General features: G+C 55.5%; 11 protein-coding genes; 4 read left to right on the top strand and 7 right to left on the bottom strand.

Annotated features, from left to right (window-relative positions):
* Positions 1-1,082: 1,082 nt before the first annotated feature.
* Positions 1,083-1,472, bottom strand: CHC_T00001994001 (hypothetical protein). The gene has a single exon (XM_005712888.1). It carries the CDS (start codon positions 1,470-1,472, stop codon positions 1,083-1,085), a length of 390 nt encoding a protein of 129 aa, XP_005712945.1.
* A 24-nt stretch (positions 1,473-1,496) lies between these two features.
* CHC_T00001993001 (hypothetical protein) lies at positions 1,497-2,773 on the bottom strand. XM_005712887.1 is given in 2 exon segments: positions 1,497-1,585; positions 1,586-2,773. 1 exon segment carries the CDS (start codon positions 2,771-2,773, stop codon positions 1,586-1,588), a length of 1,188 nt encoding a protein of 395 aa, XP_005712944.1. The 3' UTR covers positions 1,497-1,585.
* A 335-nt stretch (positions 2,774-3,108) lies between these two features.
* CHC_T00001992001 (hypothetical protein) lies at positions 3,109-3,657 on the top strand. The gene has a single exon (XM_005712886.1). The coding sequence runs from the start codon at positions 3,109-3,111 to the stop codon at positions 3,655-3,657; it is 549 nt and encodes a 182-aa protein (XP_005712943.1).
* Positions 3,658-3,844: 187 nt separating this feature from the next.
* Positions 3,845-4,475, bottom strand: CHC_T00008843001 (vacuolar sorting protein SNF8). The gene is made up of 2 exons (XM_005712885.1): positions 4,264-4,475; positions 3,845-4,163 (listed from the first exon to the last, which is right to left on the bottom strand). The coding sequence occupies exons 1-2, from the start codon at positions 4,473-4,475 to the stop codon at positions 3,845-3,847; spliced, it is 531 nt and encodes a 176-aa protein (XP_005712942.1).
* Positions 4,476-5,771: 1,296 nt separating this feature from the next.
* Positions 5,772-5,987, top strand: CHC_T00001991001 (hypothetical protein). The gene has a single exon (XM_005712884.1). It carries the CDS (start codon positions 5,772-5,774, stop codon positions 5,985-5,987), a length of 216 nt encoding a protein of 71 aa, XP_005712941.1.
* Positions 5,988-6,026: 39 nt separating this feature from the next.
* On the top strand, positions 6,027-6,992 carry CHC_T00001990001 (hypothetical protein). The gene has a single exon (XM_005712883.1). It carries the CDS (start codon positions 6,027-6,029, stop codon positions 6,990-6,992), a length of 966 nt encoding a protein of 321 aa, XP_005712940.1.
* A 30-nt stretch (positions 6,993-7,022) lies between these two features.
* On the bottom strand, positions 7,023-7,896 carry CHC_T00001989001 (hypothetical protein). XM_005712882.1 is given in 2 exon segments: positions 7,023-7,116; positions 7,117-7,896. The coding sequence occupies 1 exon segment, from the start codon at positions 7,894-7,896 to the stop codon at positions 7,117-7,119; it is 780 nt and encodes a 259-aa protein (XP_005712939.1). The 3' UTR covers positions 7,023-7,116.
* A 56-nt stretch (positions 7,897-7,952) lies between these two features.
* On the bottom strand, positions 7,953-9,997 carry CHC_T00010259001 (hypothetical protein). XM_005712881.1 is given in 3 exon segments: positions 7,953-8,147; positions 8,148-9,212; positions 9,213-9,997. The coding sequence occupies 1 exon segment, from the start codon at positions 9,210-9,212 to the stop codon at positions 8,148-8,150; it is 1,065 nt and encodes a 354-aa protein (XP_005712938.1). The 5' UTR covers positions 9,213-9,997; the 3' UTR covers positions 7,953-8,147.
* A 715-nt stretch (positions 9,998-10,712) lies between these two features.
* CHC_T00001987001 (hypothetical protein) lies at positions 10,713-10,910 on the bottom strand. Its single transcript, XM_005712880.1, has one exon. The coding sequence runs from the start codon at positions 10,908-10,910 to the stop codon at positions 10,713-10,715; it is 198 nt and encodes a 65-aa protein (XP_005712937.1).
* Positions 10,911-11,165: 255 nt separating this feature from the next.
* CHC_T00009051001 (hypothetical protein) lies at positions 11,166-12,188 on the bottom strand. The gene has a single exon (XM_005712879.1). The coding sequence runs from the start codon at positions 12,186-12,188 to the stop codon at positions 11,166-11,168; it is 1,023 nt and encodes a 340-aa protein (XP_005712936.1).
* A 7,404-nt stretch (positions 12,189-19,592) lies between these two features.
* Positions 19,593-20,891, top strand: CHC_T00001986001 (hypothetical protein). Its single transcript, XM_005712878.1, has 2 exons — positions 19,593-20,165; positions 20,319-20,891. The coding sequence occupies exons 1-2, from the start codon at positions 19,593-19,595 to the stop codon at positions 20,889-20,891; spliced, it is 1,146 nt and encodes a 381-aa protein (XP_005712935.1).
* Positions 20,892-27,667: the final 6,776 nt, after the last annotated feature.

Below are 27,667 nucleotides of genomic sequence, written 5' to 3'. Positions count from 1 at the left end.
CCCCCGGAAGCCCGTCAACCATCGAGGCTCCCACGGGAGAATCAATTGCAGTGCTGCAGACGAGACGCGCCGTACTAATCGCGATCACTTACTGTAATCCAAATTACCCAACGGCAAATTGCGCGCAACCATGCACAGTCACTACCCGTCCAGAAAAGTATAATTTGGTAACATCTTTTTTAAATTAACTTAAAAACTACTTCCCCTTGCCCAAATGAGGTCAGACTGGTGGGGATGGATGTTCTGCGTTTGTTAACCAAATGGGAGGAGATCCAGAATCTACTGGATCAGAGAAACCCCGAATTTTCTTTTATTGGGCGGCAATACACAGATTTTTAGAAAAAGGTCTATTTGGTAATTTTTAAATAATTTTTAAATAATTTAAGAATTAATAATTATTATTAATAAGCACCAGAGAGAGCGTATATCGCGGACACGTGTACCCAACACCGTAGTGTGCAGCGACACCCTAAATTACGCAGCTTCCCTACGCCCGCATTACAACAGAGCTTGCATGCCTTCTCTCATACTATGCCACGTTTACACGTAAACACGTGCACATCGACACCCCTCCGCCATCGCTGCCCCCCTTCCTCGCCCGTACCGACCTCGACCAAGCCCTGGCACACCGCCCTCCCTTTCACCCTCCGCACTCAACGACCCTCACCGAAAATGAAACCCCGCGCCCTACTTCTCCTCTTCTCCGTCACCTTCATCTCACTCGCGGCCGCCGCCCCGCTCACCACGCCCAACCCGCATCCCTCAGACAACGCCCAGACCGCCGCCACCGCCAACGACAGTCCTGCGCATCCCCCGCCGCACCAACCACCCGCCCCCGCGCCCCCGGCAGAAGAAGAAACACCCCACGAGAGAGATCCAGACCCTCCGAATCCGAAACCCCCGGCTGATACAAACGAAGGCACAGAGCCCCACTTCGAGGTCCCGCCGGAAGACGACCCCACTTCCAACTCTGACACTGATCCTGACCCGCCCACGCACCAGCCGCCACGCAAGGAGCAACCCCCAGCTGCGGATCCACCCGACCACACTACCCCCACCGACTCTTCGTCAGACTCCACTGATCACCCCGCCGACCCACCGCCGAAGGAGAGCAACAACCCGTTTTCCAACATCCCCAACCCCTTCCCTTCCTTTATCACCCCGCTCGTCGCAAAGATCATTATCGGCGCCGTCGCCTTGTTGCTTGTTTGTGTCGTTGCGAAACAGACCGCCATGTGTGGATTGCTACCCGGGGGGCACACGTACCAGCCTGTCAGTGAACAGAATGCTTCACTGCGGGAGGGAGGCCCTGTCGCAGAAGGCGATGACAGCCCTGAGGCCGAAGGATGGAATGATGACTGGGAGAATGACGACTGGGACGCGGAAGATGCCGCAAAAGCCTGGGACATCCCAGAGACTGCAAAGGTCTGACGAGGAAAGAGGGGCGCCCGCTTGTAGTCGGTCACTTGCATGTTTCACCATCTTCTGGAACAAACTGTTCTGTGTCGGCCCTGCCTGTCTCAATTATTTATCGAGTTGTTTTCATTTAAGCGTACCGTTTGGCGCGGAGGGAAAAGGCCATGCCTTACTTTTCCACCAAATTTTCTTCTATAGCGATGCCTATATGCCGCGCTTTGCGATCCGTCTTCAAGACTAGTCGGTCGCCTGCGCTCAGCGTTGTTACACTTTTCATGCATACCTCGTCGTCCGAACCGACCGCCGCGAGACGCACTGTCTCGGCGTTTTGAACGAACACTGTACATTCTTGAGTGTCCGTTTCTTCCGTCTCCGCTTCAATCAGGAGAAGCGGTCTCTTCTCTATTTTAGCACGCCCGACGATAGCCGTGCGACATGTTTTCCCGCCATCACCGACTACCAGCACTTCGTTCCCGGCTTTCAATTCCGCTAGATATTTCGTTTTACCACCGGGAACGAGGCAGTACGAGTGCACTGGACCAGCGTTGACTCGAAACGGTCTGCTCGGGACGTAGGAAACTTTGGCAGCTTCGGACAAGACCAAAAACATTGCCTGCGAGGAAGAGCCCACCATCAGGCCCTCATCCTCCTGCAGCATAGAACAGGTGTCTATGCAAACACGCTCTCCCACCCCTATTGGACGGATTGACCGGATTCTAGCGTGCGACATTCCTTGCATGGGCATTCCTGCATTGTCCACCAACTGCCGTTTCAGGGCTGCGAATGCCAACACTTCCTGTTCATTGTGAGATCGCAGGACGCACCCGTCGACACCTATCTCCAGCATGTCGAACATTGCCTTGGCATCTTCAACGGTATCCACTAGCGCATATAGTTTGGTCGGCGTGTTTTGAAAGGCGGCAATCAGGTTCTCCGCGGGAATGGCTTTCCAATCAATGGAGTCCATGATGATCACGTCGTTGGTCCCAGCGATAGCCATCAACTGTTCGACATCGTCCGCGGAGGAAATGACGGCCAGTCTGCCACCGGGAAAACTGCCTTGGCCGTCAACGCAAGTTGAATTAAAGCATCCTAGCGGTGACCACCGCTCCATATCAGAAGTCTCCGTGAATAAAAAGTCGTTTATATTCCCTTCGAGTGCAGTCGTCAGAGCTTGTTTTGATTTGGGCATCACCCAAAAGGCTCGTTTATCTGCTCCGGCCGTCCATTGTACAGACGGTTTCTTTTTCGCTTTTGATTTGCATCGCTTCTCCATGAAGCTTGACCGAATTGCGCTGCCATGCCTTGGCAAGCGATGCAGCGGAGCAGAAAAGGCTAGTACCCTTAAATCGTCCATTTGAACAAAACAAAGCGGGTCACCTGATCTTTGCAGAGCCTCACAATGATACTAATAGCTGTCTAGAACCCAGCTCGACACTGCCTGTACAAAGCCTACCATACGCAAACATGTTGTCATCTCGATCCCCGCAAAAATTTCGCATCCAGATTTTAATCGGAAGACGGTTTCGGAGATTTTCCTCTCACCTCACCTGAGCAATTCTTCCACGAAGGCCTGCCGTTCGGTGCAAACCACGCCGCCACTAAGTGTCTGACCGGAGCGAACAGACGAGGCCTGCCATTCTGCAAGAACGAAGCAGCCCCCGAAAGCGAGCTTTACTACCGCTCATCGAAATGGAAAGGACAATTTGTTTTGCTGCGGCTGGAATGGTCCGTCCCGCTTCAACAACCTCTTCCTTCACAGTCTCATGCCCATGTGGGACGCAGTGGAGACTAGCCATAGCGCAAACACCAGCGCGACGCGGAACTTTGCGCCGTGCGAGAGGAATCAGAATGGCTTCCGATGATGGCCCGCCGCGACGAGAACAGATTGACCGAAATGATGGCAGAGCCACGTCTAGCATGTTCGGGATGAAGCTCAAGACAAATGGAGATGTCATCAAGTTTGGCTTTGCGGCAGTTGCGATTGCGTACGCAATAAAGAGCATTATACAGCTTCTCGGCGCGCCGGACTTGCTGGCCGGGCAGCTCACGACTGGTTTCTTTTCAGTTTTTGCGCTCCTCGCCTGGGTTTCCACCTACCTGTTCCGCGTAGGGACGAAGGGCATGACGTACGCTCAACAGCTTCGCGAGTATGAGGACGAGGTTATCAAGAAGAGATACGAGGAGCTTACGGAAGAAGAACTAGCCGCTTTGGGCGAAGAGCTTGAGGACGACGTTTAGTGTGGCGATTAAGGTCGAAGAAAGACAATGAATTTCGCCACTCGCGGTCTGTGGTGGACCCTAAGAATAATATACAACTGAGGCGGGTGACCCTATACACTGCCGTGAAAATAGTTAGCAAACCTGATATCAATAAATGAGTTGGGTTGTTTTCAGATACACAGCTGTCGTCCGGACAGCTAGAAGCTCATGTCTGCGATGAAGCACCCGCTACTAGGCCAAGAATCCAATACGTGGGTTCCGACGACTGAGCATCGAGCCAGGCAATCTCGTTTTGCAAAAGAAACTGCAACGTAGTGCGCGTGCGGTATGCATCCCAATTAGTAAGGCGCTGCAACTCTGAGGCATTTGTGTAGCCCTTGGTACCACATGCAGTAAGCGCCTTGGTATGATCCGGGTTGAGCTCGACAGGAACAGATCGAACTAGACGGTTGTTGCCGACATCCATGATTTTAAACCCGCTACCTAGGACATCAAGCTTGGCCACGGCTCGCTCGACGTCATCACTGCATGTAGAATCGCACGTCATAGTCGAGATTTAGTTGTGTTAGTGAATGAGTCTTCAATGAATGTGCAAGCCAGCGATTGGGGCATGAAACAGCGCACCTTGAAATCTTCTCAGTGTATGTTATGCGCTTCGTCTGAAGCACTGGCAGCAACTCCCTGAGCGACATAATCCCTCCGTTAATCGGTCTTGTGGCGACGCAAATCTCGATAATTCGCACGGCCAACTCATAGTAGAAATCGCCAACGCCCAACAAGTCCGACCAGACGCCCTTTTTCGAAGTGAGCGGGTCGACCCCTATAGTGGCACACATGGCATGGAACTTTGCGCGAAAAGCAGGATCACTTTGAATTTCCTTCTTGTGCTTAACAGCAAATTGCGTTAGTAGCCGAAGGCGAGTTCATTGAGCCATCAGAGGGCTACGGTCCGCAGATAGAGCTTGCCCTTGCATCGCTGCGTGCTCACGCCTGGCTTTCGCATTGCGAACGGAACTAGGTCCCAATCCTCCGCGATTCATCTTGAGATTCTCGCGTACGGCTACAGTTAATGTCTAGCGCAGATGCTTTTTGCGGCAGAATGAGTCGTAAACGAATGCGGCTGGGCGAAACCGTGAGGGGCTACGAGCAGCGAAGGAGAAGTTGTCGCCGGCCTTGTGCGACTGTGAATGGCTAGCAAGGCAACTTTTCGGCAGCGAATACTCAAATCGGCAAATTTTGCTCCGTTTCCATGGCATTTAAATCCACATTGGCGTGCACACCTCCCGGTCGACCAGATCACTTCGTATTTCGTCTCCTCGTCGTGGCCGCAAGACTAACACTCTGCTGCCCCAAAGCACTATGACGCGCACGGGCGCATTTTTGACACCCATCCTGCCTCTGCGGAGGGGGTGTCCAGGAAGTTTGCGACGCTGCAGCACGCGGTGCGCGCTCATAACAGGAGGGTCAGGGGGCCGCCGCAGACCAGGGACTCCTCCGTCAAAGGAGACCCACAATTTAGACAGCCTCCCTCCTACGTTTGTCTCAGAAGTGCGACGATTGATACAGAGTGCGTTTACGTTTACTATTTTGTGCCTGTCCCGTGCAATACTACACTCGCGGTAGTCAGAGAATTCTAGTCAAGGATCAGAGGCTTTTCATTCATCTTACTAACACCTTATTTGTGTCATTACATTTTTGCGTACTAGGCCGTTCGTTCCTGCAACAAGTCAAAGAAACGCTTCAATGGCCCTACGTCCGCTACACAGGCATTCTCTTCCAGAAAGAGCCAATATGTATTTCCAACCCCGACGGTATCCCCGAGCAGCTGCGCACTCTCCACCGGCGCGCGGACTATAAGTTCATAGACATACCGCACGGCGTTACTCGGCGCGCAGATCGCAAATCCGGCGGCTCCACAGGTTCCGCAAATGTTCGACTATGCGCACTATTCGAAACATATGGAATCGACGGCGAGCATCTCAGAGAATTGCAAAGTATTGCAGATGAATTAGAGGAAAGCAATGAACGGCAACTGCGGGCATGGGCGGATGTGGGGCAGTCTATGAGAACTGAGACAGATTTGACGAGCAAGACGGGGCCGGAGATTTTTGTCGAGGACCATAGGGACTTGTATGACTGAGGATGCAGCATGGAGGCTGGAATGCTTGGGCACGAGCGAGCTTGTGCCGCAAGGGAAAGCTAACGGAAAAATTGTTGCAACCTCAATTGTGTCGTTTCTTCTTCGCAAACTTGGGGTCAAGATGATAAAATTTGCAGCGGCGCAAATTTTTGGCTGGCGGTGGCGAAAGGGACAACACCAGAGCATCCCAAGCAGCAACATCTGGTGATCCGCTCGTCACCGTCATCAACGAGCCATTCCCTTAACAATGTGGGCCTCCTTGCGGTCCAAGGCCGTGGCATGCAATCTACGTCGCTGCCTGACCACCAGTAACCCCACGCCCAAACGATCCCCTAGCAGGGAGACACCACAGGCCACTGGTGGTAAGCAAAGAGCTCACCAGACTGGCTTCTCGCCTCAAGCCGCTCTCTTTTTCGGAGTCCCCATCGCCGTGACCTTCTCCCTGGGCGTGTGGCAGGTTCGCCGTCTGAATCGCAAAATCCGCCTCATCAAGGAACGCGAAAACCATCTCTCGGCGCCCCCGCTGGCTGCGGCCGACCTCTTCACGGCGTCATCTGACTTGGATCATCGCCGCGTGCAAGTGTCGGGTAGGTTTCTGCACGACGCCGAGATCACCGTCGGGCCGCGGAGCGCCCCGAAGGATCTCCCATCCCCCGTGCTGCAATGGGGCGGATCGTCGGGGTTACAAATCATAACGCCGATGGAAATGGAGGACGGTAAGGTAATCCTTGTTAACCGCGGTTGGGTACCCCAACGCCTGGCGCAGGCGCCAAAAAGGCGGCACGCCGTGGTGTCGCCACATCCATTTCTCACTAGAGTAGACTCCTCGACCCCCACGTGTGACTACGAGGACGGCGCCACGGGTAAGAGCTCGCTCAAAACATTCACGGCGGTGGTGCGCGGCTGCGACGAGAAGAACCGATTTACGCCTGACAACCAACCCGCCAAAGGCGAGTGGTACTACATTGACCCCGACGCGATTCTGCACGCGCACGAGCTCTGCGACGGCGATACCCGCGCCGTCGTGGTCGAGCTGTTGGAACCGTTGCCCCGCGGCGGATGGCCGCACCCGAGAAGCTACAACGACCTTCTCGAGTTTCGCACACCGCCATCGACACACGTGACGTACGCGACGACGTGGTTTTGTCTCAGCGCGGCGCTGGCGCTGCTGACGCGAAACCGGTTTCGACAACGCGGGCGCGGGCGCACGTGATGAAGGCGCGGGAGAGTTGGGGCGCGCTAGACGGAAGGCACACTGTTTATCGGATGAAGATGCGCCGTCGCCGCGATACAAGCTGACGACGGTCCCCTCGGGTAATGCCGACGCACACGCGGGGCTAGTCATAAAAAGAAGTGCCGACCCTGGCCGGAGGCCAGTAGCGAACCATGGCCTTCCCGATGATGTTCTCCTCCGGCAAAAAACCCCAAATGTGCGAGTCGTAGCTATTGTTCCTGTTGTCGCCAAGCACCATAACAAAACCTGCGGGCACCTCGCCCGGCCCCCATTCATAATTGGGATGTTCCTTAATAAACGGTTCCTCCCTCCGCAGGTCATTAACATAGACTTCGCCCCCTGTGATGCGCACGATGTCGCCCCCCCGGGCAACGATGCGCTTAATAAACGCGTCCTTCTTCCTATACCCGCGTTCCTTTAGAGCCTGTGGCGGCTCGAAGACGACGACATCGCCCGTCTCTGCCGAACGCACATACTTTGACACCTTGTCGACGAGGAACTGATCGCCGATATCAAAAGTGGGAAACATGGAGAGGCTGGGAATATAACGCGGCTCGACTACGAAGCCGCGGACTAGGAGGGCGACAGCGAAAGCCATAGTGAATGTGCGCAGGTCATCGAATTGGTCATCGTTGAGCACGCGCGAAAACCAGGAGCGCGGGGCGGGGGTTTCCAACTCGGGCGGTGAGGGAGGCTTGGGACTCTCGTCGGCGGGAGCGGCGGGGGGGAAGGGCGTGCTCGCGGCTTGCTCGTCGGCATCAAGCGAAAGGCTCGGCGTTCTTCTGCGAGGCGGGCGCCGCGGCGTGAGACGCGGAGGGGCAGCGACGCGCAGAGCCGGGCAGGGCGTAGAAATGAAGGCCAGGGAGACAGCGGGAAGCGACATGGCTGCGGACTGGAATGTGGAAAGCGGGCGACCGTGTGGGAGAGGAGGGCGGGAGCACGTCTATTCGATTTTTACACTTTTGATCTCAGGTCCACCAAGAGCTCAATCGCTTTTTCAACAACCATATCTAGCGAGAACACCCACTCACCTCCGCTGCAGTTTTTTCGAGGCCGCCTTCCGTGCGAACAATCTTCGCCCCTGTGCAATGGCGCCGCCAGCAGTCGTTGTTCAACCAGCCCAGGCGATCCGCGTCATGTCAAGTCGATCACCTCTGGATCCAGGTGCACGATAGCCGTGCACTTCTTAACCACGGATTTCCTCGCTTCCTCCTTGTCCTCCTTCTTCGCTGTCCACCCTAGGCTTGCCGTCCCTGCCCTCTCCCACCTCCCGGCTCCCGCCAAAACCCACTTTCGCCACCGGTCCGCCTCATCCCCACCCCTCCCCCCCACATACCCACTGTACGGCACCCCGTCCATATCCAGCACTCCCCTCCCCTTCAGCCACCGCCCCTCTCTCAATCTCACACACACACACCCGATAACCGTCCCCCAGTTCATTTCCCACTCCGTCGTCCACCCTTCAATAAGCAGGCTCTCCCCCCGCCCCACGGACACACTCTTCCCCTCCTTCTCCCTCGCCTTTTCCTTCACCTCGTTCCCTCCTTTCCCGTACACATACCCGCCCTCCAAGTTCCCCCTTTCCACGCGCACTGCTATCCCGGCGCTAACCTCCAACCGGACGCACCCCACATCCCCCTGGCCCTGGCCCTCCCCCACCACCGTCTCGCCAAGCTCGAAGCGCCGCACCACGCGGTCCATGCGCCCGTCCTCCGCGGCAAAACTCTCGACAAACCCGTGCACGACGCGCTCCTCGCCCACCGCGGCATCGCCGTGGAAGGCTTCGGGGCAGTTGGCGTCGGTACCGTCCACGGCGACGCGCGCGACCATGTGGTTGCAGCCCGGGATGTGCTCACGCACGCGTGTGACGCGCACGGAGAGGCTGCCGCGCGGCGGCGCGGCAGCGTACCACCCGGGGGGGATGCCCAGGGCGCAGGCGGCAGAGGGCGGCACGTAGAAAAGCGGCAGCGGGCGCGCGACGTCCGTGCCGCCCCGCGACAGATACAAGCCCAGCGCTAGCGGCAGGGGGGACGACAACGCCAGAGAGGCCGTGGCCGGGCACACGCTGTGGTGCGCGAGTAGGGCGGGCGGGGGTGCGCAGGCGCGGGGGGAGTGTTGATCCCAGGGATCCATTGACGGGGGCGCGGGTGGCTGGTGGCGGGGGGGTGGGGACGGGGGGGAGGCGAAGGGGGCAGGCATACAAAGGGGAAGGTGGCAGGAAGCCGCGGGATGAGGTGGCACTCAGCGGATGCACTGCTGGCGCACGCAGAATGGCGCCTGAGGCGCGCCTTTGCAAAATGGCGCCAACTCCGTCAAACCCTTCTTGCTCTATAGACGCTCTCCACGTACAGCGACATTACGAACGTACAAACGTACAAACCTACCTTGCCGTAATCTACATCTCTGCCTCAGTCAACTGTACAAGCTCGCTCCGAGACTCACGTTAGATCGATAACGTTCGACTCCAAGTCAATCACGGGCACATCCGATGAGGAGTCGCCTCCACTGTCACTAATCTCAATCACAACTGGTACACCCACCTTGCGTCTCTTTGGCCTCCTCGGCCTTCGTGCCTCTCCCCCTCCCCGTCCACCCCCCAAAGACCCCATATCCTTCTTCACCAGCTCCAAATACCCCTCATACGTGCATCCTTTTCCCTCATCATCCACCAACCTTCTCGCCCTCATCCAGCTCCTCTCCCGCACAAAAACGCTCACGCTCGCCTCCGGGCACGGCCTCTCCCGCACTGCTCGATACTTGCACGCGCTCCGCTTCTCCGGAATCTTATCACCGTCCACTTTGATCGCCAAGCTCTTCCCTTCCTTCGTCATCTCTTTCTCGCTCACCCCCGACCTCCCCTCATACCCATACTCATTCGTCGCCGTCGGAATATCCTCTGTGTATACCCCCACCCCCACCATGGCCTCCAAGCATATTGTCGCCGCCTCCTCATTCCCGTCCCCGATCCCCTCGTTCGCCTGCATCATCGTCCGCGCCCGTCCAAACTCAAACCTTCGCACGTCCTTCTCCACCGCCCCGTTTGCCGCAAACGACATCCGCTCCACAAACCCCAGCATCACGCTCTCTCCGAACACCTGCCGCGACTCGTGAAATATGCGTGAATCGTTTGTGCACACCCCGTCGATGAACAAATGCGTCGTCAGTAGGTTCTCGGGCCACGTGCACGGGTACTTCTCGCTGACACGCGTAATGCGCACCTCGAACGCGCCCGGCTCAATAACCGCGTACCACCCGGCCTGCACGCCGGCTGCGTTGGCCATGTTGGCCGACGGTGAACGGTCCGCCGCCACCACGGGCGACACATAGTACAGCGGCACTGGTTCCCGACCTTCCAATCCCTTCTTTGGCTTGTAGATGCCTAGCCCGAGTGGGTATGGCGAAAGCGACGAGTCAAGGCCGGACGGCTGCAACACGTCACGGCTAGTCACCATTTGCGGGGGGGGAACCACCGCCCGTTGGTCCACGGCATTCCACATGTTGGTGCCACGCTCTTAGCCACGGTCTACGGCGGCACGCCGGCGACCTGAACTGTTGCAGGTTGGTGAGACTGGGGGTAGACGATTGACGAGGCTGGAGCTGGGCGCTTAAGTTTCTCGGGCAACATGCGCCCAACGTGCTGCCGTGCCAGCAAGGCGGTCGGGGAACCAGAAAACGAGGTGCTGACAGGCAAGGCCAGAGTTATAAAAGCGATCTTAGGAGAAGATGTTTAAGAAAGAACACAGGCGAAGTTGATAAGGCAGGGTGGCGGTGGAGTGGGGTTGGAGCAGAGAGGTGGAGGTGGGGAGGAGGTGGCGCTCTCGTCCCAAAAGGCCGTGTAGTACTTGTACACCAGTGGCATTGCATGAAGTAGAATGGTGCAGAGAGAAAGACAGACATAAATTTTTTCCTATTTCGGATTTTTAGGCATTTTCTGGGCTGCACGCTTTGTGCGGAACGCGACAAATCGACGACTTGAACTTTTCTTCGTCCTTCTTCGTCCTTCTTCGAAGGGTACCCTTCGAAGGGTACCTTCGGTACCTAAGGTACCTGTCAAAATGTCAAACCCTTAGCTAGACTGCGAAGTGGTTCATACTGTAGCACACCTCGTACATGTAAAGACAGTCTTCTTTTTATAATAAGCAAATCTCCGCATCATGTCAAGTCTATGGTTTCAGTAGTATCGTTTGCACGGGCGCAGCTGCGTTTCGTTTTTTTTTTAGTTTCACTCACCAAAATGACCGAATCTGCCCGTCTCTTCTGGCTCTTTTTCTCCGCCTCATCCGATTTGATGAACTCATCATACTTTGCAAACGTCATCGGTTCGCCGTCATCATCAACCAACGACCGAGACCACATCCAATTCCGTTCCCGAACATGCAACACTATTGTCGCTTCCGGCAAGTCTTCTCGATCGCCTACGTAGTCCTTTGGCATCTCGTCTCTGTGACAAATCTTCGTCTCTGTCGGGCCACTCGCAGACACGGAAACGCTTTTGCCTTCCTTTGCGGCGGTCTTTGCGTGAACCTTTCTATCTTCCTTTTCTTTGGTTGCTCTCCAGTTTAGAAAGGAGCTAGACACTGGGAGCGCCTTGATTTTTCCAACCTGGACTTGAAGCCGTATCGACCCTGCAAAGGAGTGCGCCCCTTTTCCATCGTCTTGCTCGGTTGTAGGCGCCCTGTCGAATGAAAACCGTTGGCCGCAAAAATTAAACACCCCCGGCTCGACCTCTTCTCGTTTTTTTAGTATCATTTTAGCTGTAGTTTCCGTGAATCGGCTGAAAGTGTAGTGAAGGCGGTAATGGTAATTCGCATTATGTTCATCCACATGCAGAAAAGCTAGAAAACTGTCCTTTTGCGGTATTTCCGGTCTTCGACCGTTTACCATAGTTATCTTAACCAAGAACGGCATGGGGGGCTGTACGACCACATACCAGCCCGAAATCACGCCGCCTCCATTCTTGAGAAACTTGGCCCGGTCTCTCGCCACAGCAGGTGATACATACATGATGTTGAGAGGAGTTAGGTTTTGTTCGTCATGAGCATGATATGCATATAGGCCAAATCCTACAGCACTAGGTGAGGCTGCTGCATATTCGCGGCATGCATACACGACGTCGCGCACATGCTGCAGTTCCACGGGAGGAACGACTGCGCGGTGGTCTTCCAGGTTCCACATCTTGAGAAACGCCGTCGACACCAAAACAAACTATGTAGAGATAGAAGGCGCTTCACTCACTCAGAGAGAAGAGTGAAGGCGTGCATTCCAGAGTGCTACGGTGCGTCCTTGAGCTTTGGAAGCTGCGTGATTTCTGCAGGTAGAGGTCACGGCGTGGGGTGCTGCGGCGTTCTCCTCCATCTTACTGATGAAACAAGGCGCAGTCGCAGCAATCTAGCATTCATAGAACGCAGCACACATTCGGCAAACACGTGACACACTGCACAACACCTTAAGTGCCTGGTTGGCAGTACTTCACATTGCTGTACCCTTCGAAGGGTACTGTACAGTTGTCAGACGTGTAACTATATTACACGTCTGACAACTGTACAGTTCTGATGCGTATCGCAGCTATCTTCATATTATGAAGATAGATATCTTAGCTGTGATACGCATCAGAACAGCAGACGGGTCACGGAGCACCTGCTTGTGGACAAATGCAAGAACGGTGATCCGCGATATGATGGGGAGATTGCATAAAGCGAGAAGGGGATGAATGCAGGCTGACGGACTCAGTCTTGCATTATCGAGAATGTAGAGTTAGTGGCGTATAGCTAAGTGCAGAGTGCATTGGAGGAAATCATGAGAGAGATGACTGAGCTGAGCACGCGTCTATAAAAGCCAGAGAATAGTGACCCTCCTTGGGGAGGAGTTAGCCGGTACAGTCAGCCCTCCCAATAGTACTCCCCCAATAGTAATAAACCCCCCAGTATGAATACCACCCGTCTTTCCCGCAAGAAAAAGTGTGATTTGAGATGCTATAGGCAGGTCATCTGGATACGGAAATAGTGTGTTGATTTCGCAAAAACACATTGAATATTTATTAAAATTTGAAGTAAGACCATTTCGAATAAGGATACAGTAGTGGTCACAGAACACGAAACCAACAGGTATGTGTTGGGCGACCAACTCCCGCCTTTTTATTCACGATACCCACCAAGGTTTTGCATAGCGCGTGCAGTCGCTGGCGGCAGCCCATCTCATCCCCTTGGCAATCTCCCTTCTCCCCCATCCCGCCCAAGTCATGTCAGAACGTAATCCCCTTACTATTGCTCAGCAAAATGAGCTGCTTGCCGATTACGATCTTCGCCGTCGCAACGGGGAACGCTGTGACCAGCCTTCTGTTGGAGAATGGGCAGGTCGTTACTTTCAACTCAACCGACCTGTTCCGCAGTCTACTGTCTCGAGCATCGTTAAGATGCACAGCAAGCTAGAGGCGAGTGCATCCATAAATTCGAAATCTCTTCGGAATCCGTTGTCTTCACGATTTGATGAAGCTCTTGCTGTATGGATCAGTGACTGTGCAAGCCGTAACGTCGCCCTTTCGGATAATATCATCAAGCAGAAGGCCGAACGTCTTTGGAAATTGACAACAAACGACTATAGGGCTCCAGAGCTTCGTTTTTCCAACGGCTGGCTTCAAAAGTGTAAGAAAAGGCATGGATTAAGACGCATATCATATCATGGCGAGCAGATATCGGCTGCGTTTACTGAGGCTGAGAGAGCACTACCTCTCATCAGGACGATGCTTGACGGCTACAATTTAGACGAGATTTATAACGCCGACGAATTCGGTCTGCAGTACTGATTAGCACCTACCGAGACCATTGCCGCCACACACCTTAGTGGATCCAAAAAGGTCAAGGCAAGAATCACGTGTCTGGCCTGCTGCAACGCTAGTGGAAGTGATTTGGTTCCCTTGCGGATAATTGGAAACGCTCGATCGCCGCGTGCTTTTCGGGCAAAAAGTGGGGAGGAGCTGGGGTTCGACTAGAGAAATAATGCCAAGGCCTGGATGACACAGGCACTTTTTTTGAGTGGCTCCAATTATTCAATTCAAGGATGATTCAGAAAGGAAGGAGAGCTCTTCTCTTGTTAGACAACTGTTCCGCACATGGAACGATGACAGAGGTAGACACATTGAACTTGTCCAACACGAAGATTGTTTTCCTTCCTCCGAATACCACATCAATCATGCAGCCATGCGATGCGGGAATTATCGCTGCTTTGAAGTGTCGCTACAGGAGGTTGCAAATGGGCAGAGCTCTTGACTTTATTGACATGGGAGAGAAGAATATATACAAGTTTGATGTGCTACAAGGTATGCGTTGGATAAAAAAGCATGGGAAGAAATGGACAGCAGGGTTATTCGAAACTGCTGGTGTCACACCAAAGTCGTAGGTGAGGATGTTGATGTGAACGGTGAAATTGTGTTGCACCGTGACCGTCGGGAGCTTGACATCGAAATTGATCAAGTTGTACAAGATAGCAGCGAGCGAATGCGAATGGAGTATCTACTTCATCACAAATCAGAAATGGAGTCTACAGAGCCAGTCACAGACCGAGATCTGGTTGCTTTTATCTTCGGTCCCGAAGAAGATTCGGGGAACACAGAAGGAGGCGATGAGGAAGTGTTTATGCCTCCCCTTCGTGAGCAGTTGCGCATTTTGGCTTCTGCTCACGTCATTATGAGCAATGATTACACCTCTGGGGCGGTTCTACGGGGGTTGGAAAAGGTGCAACGGGGACTGAGACGTCAAGCGCGGGAGGAATTTTGTCAAACAAGAATCAGTGATTTTTTTAGGACAGAATTATGATAATAACGCCTCCCGTAGTGATAAACCTCTGTCTATGGGTATCTTTGTCTTTTACGAACAGCACTCTTATTGGGAGGTTGCACTGTAGCTTGTACCGAACGAACTCGCTGGGTCGAGACCATCCGCTACAGTACACTGATCCCTCACTCCCCCGCTGATTGATACTTAGACCTCTGGCTACCGCGATCCACTGTAATTTGCAACTGTACATTCCGCATGTGTGTCAAGTTGCCGAGTTCGCACACGTGCAATAAGCGTAAAGTTTATGTAGGCACTACAGTATACGCAACGGAAGGAGAGTCGCCTGGGTTGGAGATTACTACAAGTACAAGTGGGCTCCGTGGCGCGCGTTGCGCGCAGCAAGTGGGGAGGAATGCGAAAGGGTCTGAAAGTAATAAGGGTTTTGGCATGACAGTTTCAATATAAAAAAATGGAATAGAGTGGAAAGGTGGGAAGTCGTGCAAAAGAGATTTGGTGTAATAAAATGGAGTGGTAAAGGCACGGGGTGGTTGACAAAACGTAAAGTAGCTTTATTTAAACTCTATCGATGAAGTCCCTCTGCGAAAGGACTTCAGGGAACACTACGTTGCAGGTAGTTTCAACTGCTTCCGATGTCAAAACAATGACGTTGCCCGGATGTGTGGTTCTGGACAGGGAAACATATAGTTGACCGTGAGAGAAGCAGTGGTTTCTAAGATCGAGTCCCAGGAGTCCTTCAAAATACTGTCCCAGCACCTTGTTCGTAATCAAGGCAAAGCAAGTGCGAATGGAAAACTGGGCCCTTGTAAATCCTGGGAAATATATTTGTCGTCTCCGGGTCCGCAGGGCATGCCAGACAGGCAGGGTGGCCTTCCCTGATGACTTCCCGTAGCTACGTGGAGACAAAGCAAGCTTTTAGACATGCTGTCTACTATGTACCTAGCGCCGTTGACATGTCCATCGTTAGGGTCGAGGTTCCGAAGAAGCATGACAACGAAATCCTTCTTTAACCTTAGTTGATGGTCAGGTGGAGACGAACCTGCAGTCAGTTTATTTAATAGTTCAAATGGATACCTGAGGGCGTTTCGTCCTCGTTCTCTACTTTTTCTGCTCTCAAGAACGTGCGATGCGCACCCGGAATCATGTCCCCAACAATCTCATTGATTTCTAGCAGGACACTGCTCTTGGTTGCTCGAATGACTCTAGAAGTAAGCCAATCCATGTCAGAGTGCCGTGTCGCAATTCTGTCAAGATGGAACGACAGAGGTCTGTAATGGATCTCACAGTCCGTACAGAGGTCGGAAGACGTATCATGTCGCGACATGATACGTCTTCCGACCTCTTAGTTGTCCTTCACCAACGTGAAGCAGAAATGGTGCGAACTGGAGAGCTTCGCGGCCTGCAAACGTCTCTTGGCGGAGAGCTGAAAGTCTCATGTTCTCTGTGAGAGAGAGCGACTCGAATGCTTGGAAGAGAGCCGAGGATCTGACACATGCATTGACTATCTGTGTTCTTGACCCGCCCGGCACGACTGGAAGAATCTGCCGAAAGTCTCCAGAAAACAGGACGTGTTTACCGCCGAAAGGAAAGTCGGTGCCAGTCAGGTGGCGTAGGTTGCGATCCACGGCTTCTATACAATACCTATGGCACACTACGATCTCATCCTATATGATCAAGTCGACGTCCTTCATATCATGACCTAGCGTGGATTTGAGCGACATGTTACACGTACTATCTGACAGAATAGGTATGGGAATCTTAAAGACCGAATGCGCCGTTCTGCTGCCATCGCGTAAGACCGCAGCTACTGCCAGCGTGTCAACTGGTAAAACAGTTTTGGCACGAATAGTGAGCACGTTCTGTATAGCATTGGTAAGGAAAGTCTTTCCGGTGCCACCTGGAGCATCAAGCAAGAAAACGCGAGAGTTGGGTGAAGCACAACTACTTGCGATTGGGGCAAGTGGTGGAGTAGGTAGCCCTTGCAAGCTTTGGACGGACACGACTGGAAGAATGGAACCAACGATTGGAGTAGATGCATTTTTCTGCCCTTCATTGAAGAGGGGAAGAGCTTTCTGAAGTCGTTGCTCCCGAACTTCCGTGTTCACATGACCCGAGTTCGTAGACAGCTCTTCGTGCAACGGGGGAAGGTCTTCCATAGGCTCAGGCAGGTTGAAGTCCGTGAGAGTGTAACGACTAATGGACTGCAGCGCTTCCATCACCTCTAGTAAAACGTACGACAAAGCATGTTCATCTCTGGAGAGTTGTTGTCGGCGGGAGCTGTTCCCAGGCCCCCGTGCGCGTGCACGTATGTCTGTCAAGAATAACGACACATGCTCGTTCCAGAGCGCACGTGGATTAGAAGGCTCGCAGTATTCCAGGATAGTAGCAATCACGTGAGATAGGGGCACAAACGACGAACGGAATGACTCACGTATGGCGTGCTTCCACTCCGCGTCGTCTGGTAGCAGTCCCATCTTACAGCAGGCCTCTCAGAAACTGGCACACTCTACACTATCGACGGTGCGCAGATTCCGGAAAGAAATAGTCCCTGGTACTTGCGTGAGAAGCAAACGGAGAAAGTACCTCTCGCCCTCTCGTGGACTGACTGTGTAGATGCGACCAATGACAATCGACCCAGGTCCACTAAAGTTGAAGAGTTCGTTCTCTTCTTGAGGTTTTGTCCTCCTGATATTTGTGCATGGCTTCCAAGTCTTTGTGGATCTGTTCCAAATGAAGTATCTAGGAAAGTCGTCATATTTAATATGTCGTGCTCCCGGATAATTTTCATTGGCCTTGAACCACTCCGCCGGCTTTTTCCCCAGTCTGTTACGGGCTGAGGTCTCCCGCTCTCGTCCCTCTTCAAAAACTACTGTGTGGTGGTTCTCGAGGTGAACATCGAGTCTCATTACATTCGGGTTGCGATCAACAATGTCAAACCGCAATATTCTCCAAACAGCCTCGGATGCAGACATATATCTCGCATCCTGAAAATTACTGATCTCATCGTACCGTTCGTACTCAGCAATAATCTCTATTGTTACTCTGTCCAATCCCTTGCACAAATACTTGAAGAGATACTTGATTCCACCAACGCGAGACACGCACAATTCGACAATGATACGGCAAGAAAACAGTCGGAGCAGCTTCGGGCTGTGTGGGACAACCCAGGAGTTGTCAAGAGTAACCGTTCGATGAGCTCTACCAATCCTATATGCCTCTGTACAGACACGCCACCTTCAGTGGGTTTCCTCCTCTGTACGTGATGTAGTATTCATTCTCAGATTGACCAGTCTCACTGCTAAAGTCCTTCGGGAAGCGCTTTCTGCCGAACAGTTCATTCATGCACGTAGCTTGTCTGTTTTGAGAACCGCAAGGGGTATTAACCATGTGTTTCAAGACCAATTCGTGCAGTTCCGACTCAGAAGAAGGCGGGATCTCGGCAGAGATAATGCTGTTGACATTGGCTGGTGTCCGAAGATCATGTTTTGATCTCTCATCCAGAAAGAATATGACGTGGCACGCAGCAGACCTCGCTACTGAAACTCTATCTTACGGACATGTGCGACAACTGTTCCAAAGAGCTTTCTTTCAATGACATACGACATCAAAGCATCAAGCTTGAGTCGGAACATGCGACCACAAAGATCGGGCCTATCTTGAGTCATCTGGTCTCCAAGGAGAGCTCGACCTATGTCAGGCCAGTTAGGATTGCAGATGACCGTCAGGAAGATATCAGGTTGCCCAACCTTATTCGATATAGCAATGTTGTCATGCATCTGCTGTCTCATGTATCTACCGCCCCCAATGTGAGTAGAAGGCAGTATGAACTATCGGTCAGCACACACAGCATCAGCCACATCTTCACCACGCCCGGAATCACCAATAGACTCTGGCAGAGAGGTGTAATCGGATGCGCGTAGCGCTTGTTGATTGTACCGCAGATACGATAGCCTCTCAGCCTCAATTTTGCAGTACTGGTCGACCAAGTACTGGTGAAAGAGTCTGCGTGCGTGGAAAATCGTGCTAAACTTCCACGCCCTCTGGAAGAGTCTCCATGTGTAGAACATCGAAGGTGTTACTTTGCGCCCACGGGGAGCAGTACTGCATGTTGCAGAAGCAGCACTGGGCGGAAGTCTCAGCTCCGGATGCCACCCATCCTGCCCATAAGGAAACAGTATCATACTCTTCTGATCCATCCGGTTTGGGGATGATCCCCAAACCGGATGGATCACTCCGTTTCTGCGTCGACTACAGACGTTTGAACGCGATGACAGTACGGGACACTTACCAGATTCCTCGGATGGACGAGTGCCTGGACTTGCTCGGCGAGGCGAACGTGTTCACAACTCTAGATTGTAACTCGTGTTATTGGCAAAATCCTCTTTGCCGAAGAAGACCGCCCAAAAACCACGTTCACGTGTCATGCCGGTACTTATCAATTTAACCGAATGCCGTTAGAGCTAATGAACGCGCCCTCCACATTACAACGGATGTTGGACATCTCCTCTCCGGATACAGATGGAAGAGCTGCCTCATCTATCTAGATGACATTGTCATATTCTCGAAGGATTATGAAACTCATCTCAAGGATGTCAAGGTTATTCTCTCTGCTCTATAACAAGAGGGGTTATCACTGAAATTGAACAAGTGTAAATTCTTTCGGGACTCCGTGGAGTACCTGGGTCACATCATTCGACCCGGGGAACTTCATGTCCACCCGAAGAACGTCTCGGCTTTGGCCGAGGCCAAGCCGCCACGAACCCAGACCGAGCTTCGCTCGTTTCTGGGTATGTGTACCGTGTACCGACGTTTTGTGCACCACTTCGCCAAGATTGCGGCGCCATTAACGTCCATGCTCAAGAAGGGGGAGCCCGATCGCCTCCCCGAACTGGACGAAGACAGCAGGTCCTCCTTCGAAGCTCTGAAGACTTGCCTGATTTCCCCGCCGATCTTGCAACTACCGCGACTGGGAATACCGTATTCCCTCGACACGGATGCATCCGACGCCCAACTCGGTTGCACGTTATTGCAGCAACACGAGGATGGTAACAGATACCCTGTCGGGTTCTGGTCGCGAACGCTCTCGTCGGCGGAAAGGAATTACTCCACGACGGAGAAAGAATGTTTGGCCATTGTATGGGCAATTCAGACGCTGCGTCCATACTTGGAACGAGAGCGATTCACGGTTAATACCGACCATCATTCCCTCCGTTGGTTAATGAATCTCGCCGACGCAAGCGGGCGTCTAGCACGGTGGCGCTTGCGCCTAGCCGAGTTTGACTTCGACATCACGTACGTGAAGGGCATCAAGAATTGTCTCGCCGACGCCCTCAGTCGAATACCGTCTAGAGGGGGCACAACCGTCCCCATCGACGAAGAAATACCGTGTTTCTCCGTTATGGAGTTTCACGAAGACAAGCTGGAAGTGGAATCCGAGGAGTGGGACGACGACATTCACGACGGATGCTTCGCCCTCGCCCCTCCGGCTTCCAAGGCCGCAATTACACACGACGAGATGGTACTCGCTCAACGCTCCGAGCCATTCTGTAAGGAGATCGCTTCCCATCTTAAGAAGGGGGAGGGTGTGGCCCAAACTCGCCTTTCCAAGTTCTTCATGAACAAGGAACGGGTACTTTGTCGGAAAGCGCACCTTGACGGTGTTGAGCAAATCTTCGTACCAACCACTCTGCGCGAGCGAGTGTTGTATATGGCGCATTACCCCGCCGCCTCGGGACATCCCGGAGGCAGGCGGCTGTTCTACACATTTAGACAACGGTATTGCTGGCCGAGTATGTCCGTCGACGCATACGCCACAGTCAGAAGGTGCTCCGACTGTGCGAAAGCTCGCATTAAACTGCGTAAGCACAACGCGAAGTTGAAATCGTTCCCTCCGATTGGACCCTTGGAGTGTATCGCCATTGACATCCTAGGCGAAATCCCCAGAACGCCAAGAGGCAATCGATACCTCTTGGTCATATCTGATTGTTACTCAAAGCTGACCCGAACGGTGCCGCTTAAGAGAATTACCCCGAGACAGTTGCTCAGGCGTTCGTCACACACTGGGTCTTCGTATACGGAGCCCCAGTGAAGCTATTCTCTGACAGTGGGAGTCAATTCACGTCAAAGTTCTTCCTTGCCGTGTGCAAAATCCTCCGCGTCGAAAGCATGTTAACCACAGCTTATCACCCACAAGTTAATGGACAAGTGGAGAGGTTCAACCGCACCCTGGTGTCCTCACTACGGCACTACCTAGCCGACAACCAACGCGATTGGGACCAGTTCACGGACGCGCTAACCTACGGTTACAATTGTATCGTGACTCGCATGATCGGCATGAAGCCGTTTGATCTTGTGTTATCCCGACGCCGTCGCCGCTTTCCATCCAACAAACCTCTACACTGGAACAGGATGTCTCGCGGACGCAGTACAAGCTCCGTTTCTTAACGTGGTTACGCCGGCTCATGTCAACAGCCCGCGACACGCTACTCGCGGGTCAGGACCGATATAAATGCGACTTCGATAGGAGATTACGGACGCCGACACCACAATATTCGGTTCGTGATCAAGTCCTCATCGAGGGAGAGACATCCCTGCGAGTGGATGAGAAGACGGATAAGGACCGGGTCAATAACAAGTTAGCCCCACGGACGGAAGGCCCGTTCCCGGTGGTGGCGCTCGACGAGCATACCGTGACCATTGTCCGGACAACAGGCCTGAAATATACAGTCTCGAGAGACCGCATTGTGAAGGCTCCCCCTCTACGGACCATACCCGCCGACGCCGAACCCTCGTCACCTACGCCGGCCAACGGCGACGCTTCTACCTTCCTCCCTGCCGGGGCACCTCCCCGCCCGATGAGAGACGACCTCGACACAGGTAACCCGGATATATCTCCGCCAAAGTCAACAGAACCTGAGGACCAAGACACTACCCGCGATAAGAGCAAGATCGAAAACGCGACGCATGGCGCGAAAGCAACAAGACCTTCAAGGTCGAAAGCAATTATCCAGCCCAAAGGGAGCCCTTCTGCATCGGGATTACTGCACGCTCTCCGAGACGGCACGCACGCACGGGTCATTTCCGAACTGAGTAGGAGAACCGCCACTGTAGGCGAAGGATCCGTATCCAAGGAGGGACTCCCTCCCCTGAACCCGTCACGGACTATACGTAGGCGGGCGGAACGGGCATCTCCGAGGGAGTATGATCGGCGTCCCGGGGGAACCCTCCGCGTCGTACCAGGCGTCCGTCTCAGGTGACCCCCGGCATGTCCCTGCTGACACTCACGAGACAACGCATGGCCGCTCCGCCCGGTACGAGGCGCCCGCCTATAGCGATCGATATGCAAAGGGGACCCGTTTTACGTCTATCGCCAAATCCCTTCTCGGTTGCTACACGCGTGCTAGTCGTAACCTCGGGGTGCTCCTTTAAGAGGACGCACACCCGCTCTTCCTCCGACTATTCGTAGTCGGCAAGGTCATCCTCTACCCCCGCCACCAGCGCCGCCGGGGCATTCGAAGGAACCGATCCCGAGTCGGAATCGACCGGGTCTCCTTCGGTCTCCGTCGCTACGGGAGGCGGCGTCACGGGCGGCACAACCCCCACACTCGGCACCTCCCCCAACATCGGGGTATCCGTCCGAGACGCGTAAGAGCCCGCATCTGCCCCCGCTTTAAAGCGCTTCACCCCCGCCACAAATTCGGCGTAATGTACTAATTTCGTTAACTCGTCCTCCGAGACGCCCAACTCGACAAACAGCCTACGCCGTGCCGTTGATCCCTCTCCGGGCGACGGCGGTCCGTCGCCAGGCACTTCAACCGGACCTCCCCCGCGCAACGGTACTTCAGCCGGTGCCGACGCAACCTGAGTCCCTCCCGAGCCAAGACCGCCTTCAAGGGTAGGGGGCTCATCGGTAGCCGTTGTCACCGGCTCTGCCTGGCTGCGTATCAGTTCGGGCTGTAGACTTTTAAAAGTCACCGGATCAAACCGGATCCAATTTCCGGACCCCGGCCCTCCGACGTCCTCGCGCCTCCCCGGCGATGCGTTCGCCCGATCAGTACGGTCGTAATGATGACCTTGACCGTAAGGTACGCGCGGGTAGTCCACCTTGTCGTGGATTTCTAACAGCGCATGTAGCTGATCGGACCACTCCGGGTAGTTTCCGTCCGCCAAGTAGTACAGCATCTGTAGTATAATCACCCCCAACGACGAGGGGGGTGAGTACTGACAGTTCGGAAAGACCCCGATCGGCGGGAAGACAGAAGCTCGGCCCACCCACGGTACCGAGCACGGGCTCGAGGTAGCGGTGGTAGAGCGGGATCGGGGAGGACGCGCGCACGCGCGAGCGGTTCTACGCCTCGACGCCCCGGAGCGGTACTGGGTGACGATCCAGTACCGACGGGCGGAGGCGGAGCCGGCTCGTGGGCGTGCTACGCGCGTCCTCAACCCGCGCGCGGTGCTACTTCTAGGTAAAACGGACGGAAGTACCTAAAAGTAAGCGGGCGGACCAAGGTGGAGGATCCTTGACAAGTCCGTGCTTGTCGTCCTCCACCGCCGGCGGTCCGCTCATATTTAATGTACATCGTAATCTATCATAACTCTACAGTAGTGCCGGTCTACCGACACTGTAGCGCTGTCAGCCGGCGGGGCTGACAGTCCACGTGTAGTACACGTCCCGTACACGTGGAGGACACGTGTGTGCGCGCATGGCTGTAAGGCTCGTTGCCTTACTGTCCCTGATCCAATCCTAATCTAATTTGCGTTTGGGGTTATACCACATCACCCCCCCCTCAAGAGTGAACGTCCGCGTTCACTCCTGAGGCTTGCAGAACCTGTCCGTCCCACTCCCTGAACCCCGAGCAGATCCGACCTGGTATACGAATTTCCCCCCCCCTTTGCGCACTGTCCCACTTCGTCCTTGACAGCGCCATTTGGTCGTCCCCTCTCGCGTCACCGCCCGTGTCAGCATGGCCGACCCGCGGTCTATTCCTCTCCGGCAGTCACCCCCGGGCGTCGTGAAGCCAACTATGGCGGAGGCGGTGGCCGTCGGGACCCCGCCTTCGAGCGGGCTCGGACTCCCAAGTGCGTCATCCGGACCGCGTGGGGGTGGCGTCGTCCTGGCCCAAGCGGGTCCGCTCCCTCCGCCGGGTTTCCAGAAGTCCCGCTCGCGGTCCACGACCGTGTCCTTGGAACTGGTGGCCCCCGGTGAGGGGCCATCCAGGCCGGTCCTTTCGTTTCGCCCGGCTACCCCTTCCGTCTACCGTCAATGGGGAGGGCACGCCGCATGTCTTCATGCCTAGCCTCGCCGAACTGGACACCGAGACACCTCGGCATCCGGGGTATTGTCCCCCGGATAAACATGCTTCGGGGTCTCGCGGGCCCTCGAACAATGCCAGTCGCTGACCGCGCGGTCTGGTCGTCAACCGCGCGGTGCCCTTCTTCCCTTACGTCGTCGAGGACGACACAGTAAACATTGCTTCCATCGTGACGCGTTTCTTCGAGTCTGTTCGTTGCTTCTAATTCCCCTTTGTCATCGGCGTGACACAGCACGCCCGCCTGTGCTTTCCTCAAAGCGGAGGAGGAAGGGGCGATGGCAGATCGCGTTCCCCTCGTCCCTCTTCGCCATCCGGTAGCGAGGGCAGGGGCGCGCGCGAACTCATATTCTCCTTGAGGCCTCTCGCCATCGGTAGCGAGGGCCTAGCGCACAACGAACGCTCTTATCTATCACGTCCCTCGCCATTCGGGCTGAGGGCGCGCGGCGCAGCGAACGTCTGTCTTCACGTCCCGCCCCTTCGTCGTCCGGGGCGGAGCACGGCGCGTTGTCTTCGTCTCGCGCGTCCCTCGCCGTTCGGGGCGAGGGCACGCGCGACGGTCGTCCTTCTTGAGGCCTCTCGCCGTCGGTGGCGAGGGCAGGGGCGCGCGAGGGCCCGTATGCTCCTTGAGGCCTCTCGCCGTCGGCGGCGAGGGCAGGGGCGCCCGACGACGCACGGCGACGTTCCTTATGTTTGGCGGCCCTCGCCGCCGATGGCGAGGGCACGGCTCGCGACCTTCGCGCTGCGGTGCGGCGGTCCTCGCCATCGGGGCGAGGGCGTGAATGCGTGGACGTACTTATTCTTCTTTGCGCGTCGTCCGCCATCGGTGGCGGGGGCGCTGCGCGTGCGCCGTACGTTTTCTTCATCGCGCGACGTCCGCCATCGGTGGCAGGGCGCTGCGCGTGCGCCGTTCGTCTTTTTCGTCGCTCGCGCCTCTCGCCATCGGGGCGAGGGGGCGGACGCGTCGACGTACGTCTTCTTCTTTGCTCGCGTCTCTCGCCGTCTGTGGTGGGAGCGCGAGCCCTCGGCAAATTTCTTTACCCAGCGCCCTTCGTTATCGGTTGCGAGGGCGCGTGCGGCGGTCCTCTTCCTTGGCGTCCCTCTCCGTCTGAGGCGAGGGCGCAGCGCGCGGGTACAGCACGAGGAATTCGTCTTCTCGCGCGGCGCCTCTCCTTATCTTTCGCGCCCCTCGCCTTCCGGGCGGCGGGTGCGCGAGCGCGTGGCATTCGCCTCCTTCAGCGCGCCCCCCTCGCCATCGGGGCGAGGGCACAAGCGCGCGGACTTCGTCTCCTTCAGCGCGCCCCCTCGCCATCGGGGCGAGGGCACAAGCGCGCGGCGTCGACGAACGTGCGCGGGGAGGGGGGATATGAGATCGACGACGAGCCCGAGGCCGTGTCGGACAGCCTGTTGGACATGTATTTGCGATCAGCCCGGGGACGCTCACGTCGCGGGGACCTCGTGCTTATGCCGGCCTTGTCGGCGCCGGGGGTTGTAGGCGGTGAGGGTGTACGAAGTGCAAAGTCGGTGTGTCGCGCGACATCCCTTCTTCCCCCTGACGACGGCTTCCTCTCCTTGTCTTTCGGTCGGACAAGGCGGACTCGAATCTCCGATATCCCAGCGACGGCCCTGCCAGTCGCCTCACGAGCGGCAGCACACGTATCCCGTACCCGAAAAGGACGCCTTCCTCGATCCGTTGTAGTGAGCAACGCGACGTCGCGTTCGCATTCAGCCAGAGGAGATGATTTGTATCTTTCCCGTCATTGCGGGTCGAGCGTACGACACGCGCGCCGCCCCGTGCACGTGCGATCCGTGCTGCGCGTCTGGCCAAGGCGATTTTCACCACCCAAAATTTTTGATGTCCGGGTAGGATGCCTGTGTCGACGGCGTCGCTTTTCGGCGGCCGATCTCGTACGGTGCCGCCGGGAAGCTGCGCGTTCGGAGCGCGGCTTCGTTGGCGCCTCTGCGGGGTGTGTCTCCCCCGTGTGCTGGGCTGTCCGTCTGAAGGGTCGGGTCGGGGCATGCTGTGTCTCGCGTGCCAACGTGCGTACGTTCGCTCACGTGAGTTGCCCATTTCTTTCACTAATAAATTTCCGTTAATTTTCCCCGTTCCGGCGCTGGCATATTGGCACCGAGTGAACGGTGCGCTGTGCGGAATTGCCGCACTGTACGCCAAGAGTCCATATTTTTCCATTTTCTCACACCTCGACCGCCGGTGCTGCCGAGACCGGGTTGGGGATACGACAGTGTAATTTCTCCTTGCCCCAATTTTCGCGTATTAGCCGTTGGCGGAGTGGCTCGGTGTCGCATCCGGGACCCCTATCCTCGCGAGCCACAGTGACTCTCGGTCTCTACGCCCACGCGTTGCAGCTCTTCTCAGCAATTTGCAACTCCTTATCTTGCCTAGCTCCTCCTGCGTTCTGGGGCTGGTGTGCCGTATGGAGGCGATCGCCTCCCAGCCTCCAACTGCGTTACGAACCTCCAGCGTGGGATACGTTACGCGGTACCGCTTTCTTCAGCCATTGCGTCCTATCAAGCCAGGGACTCCCGTGATTCCGCTGGGGTTGCCTCAGTCGTCGGACCTCCCCTCGCCGCGGTGATCGGACTTAACGGAACGTCCGGTGACCCTGTTCGGGGGGTGAGTGTCCGACCTTTCAGCTCCGGAAGGGGTATTCGACTTCCCTTCGAGCTCTGCGTCCTCGTATCGTCGTTCGCTGCGGGGTCGAGATCCTCGCTGGCAGTCCGTATTGCCTCGCCTTTACGTCGTGTGTCCTTGGGTTTCGGAAGTCAAATACGGCTTGACTTCTGTGCGGTCCTCACGTCAACCGTAACGAAGCGGTTGAGGGCCCCCCTCTCAAGCGTGAACGTCCGCGTTCACGTCAGACGTGAGGTTCCTGCCGGTGCGTCTCCGGAGGCGTTGGGCGTAACGAGACACCAACTCCTCCGGAACGTGAGTCCGGGCGGTCCATGTGGGCGTGTCGTAATCCGCCCACTTGATGAGGAACTCGATAGTACCGTCCTCCATGCCTCGATGCCGGAGTAATCGTTCCACGGCATACTGCGTGCCCTCGGTGACCTTGTCGGCAAGGTCACTTGGGGTTGTTGTACTCGCCCGTGGCGCGCCCGTCGGTGGCGGCGCGTACACGCAGCGGTCTGCGGAGACGCGCTCGGTGACACCATCACGATCGATCGTGATGGTTCGCCGGTCGTTGGCGAGTACCCGGTATGGCCCGACGGCGGGCGACGCGAGTTTGTTAGACGTCTTTGCCCCATCGGTGGGGTTCAGGTAGACGTGATTACCTGGCTTGATACGTGCGTTGAGCCGTCTGACGCGCTTATCGAAGTCGCGCTTGTACCGAGCCTGCGTCCGGCGCAGGCTCCCGTACGCCTTCTGGATCGTGTCGTCCAACGTCTTGAGGAATTCAGCGCGCGCGTTGCCCCTATCGGACGGGGGCGCATCACCGTCGGCTCTACGTAGAGAGAACTCCGGCGGGGGTCGGCTGAGGACGAGCTCGAAGGGCGTGGTACTCGTCGTACGATGTACGTGGGAGTTGTACGC

The sequence above is a fragment of the Chondrus crispus genome, genomic scaffold, assembly GCF_000350225.1.
Source record: "Chondrus crispus Stackhouse genomic scaffold, scaffold_121, whole genome shotgun sequence".
NCBI lineage: Eukaryota > Rhodophyta > Florideophyceae > Gigartinales > Gigartinaceae > Chondrus > Chondrus crispus.
Note: the sequence above shows the minus strand (reverse complement) of the source record. Positions and strands in the feature narration are given on the sequence as shown.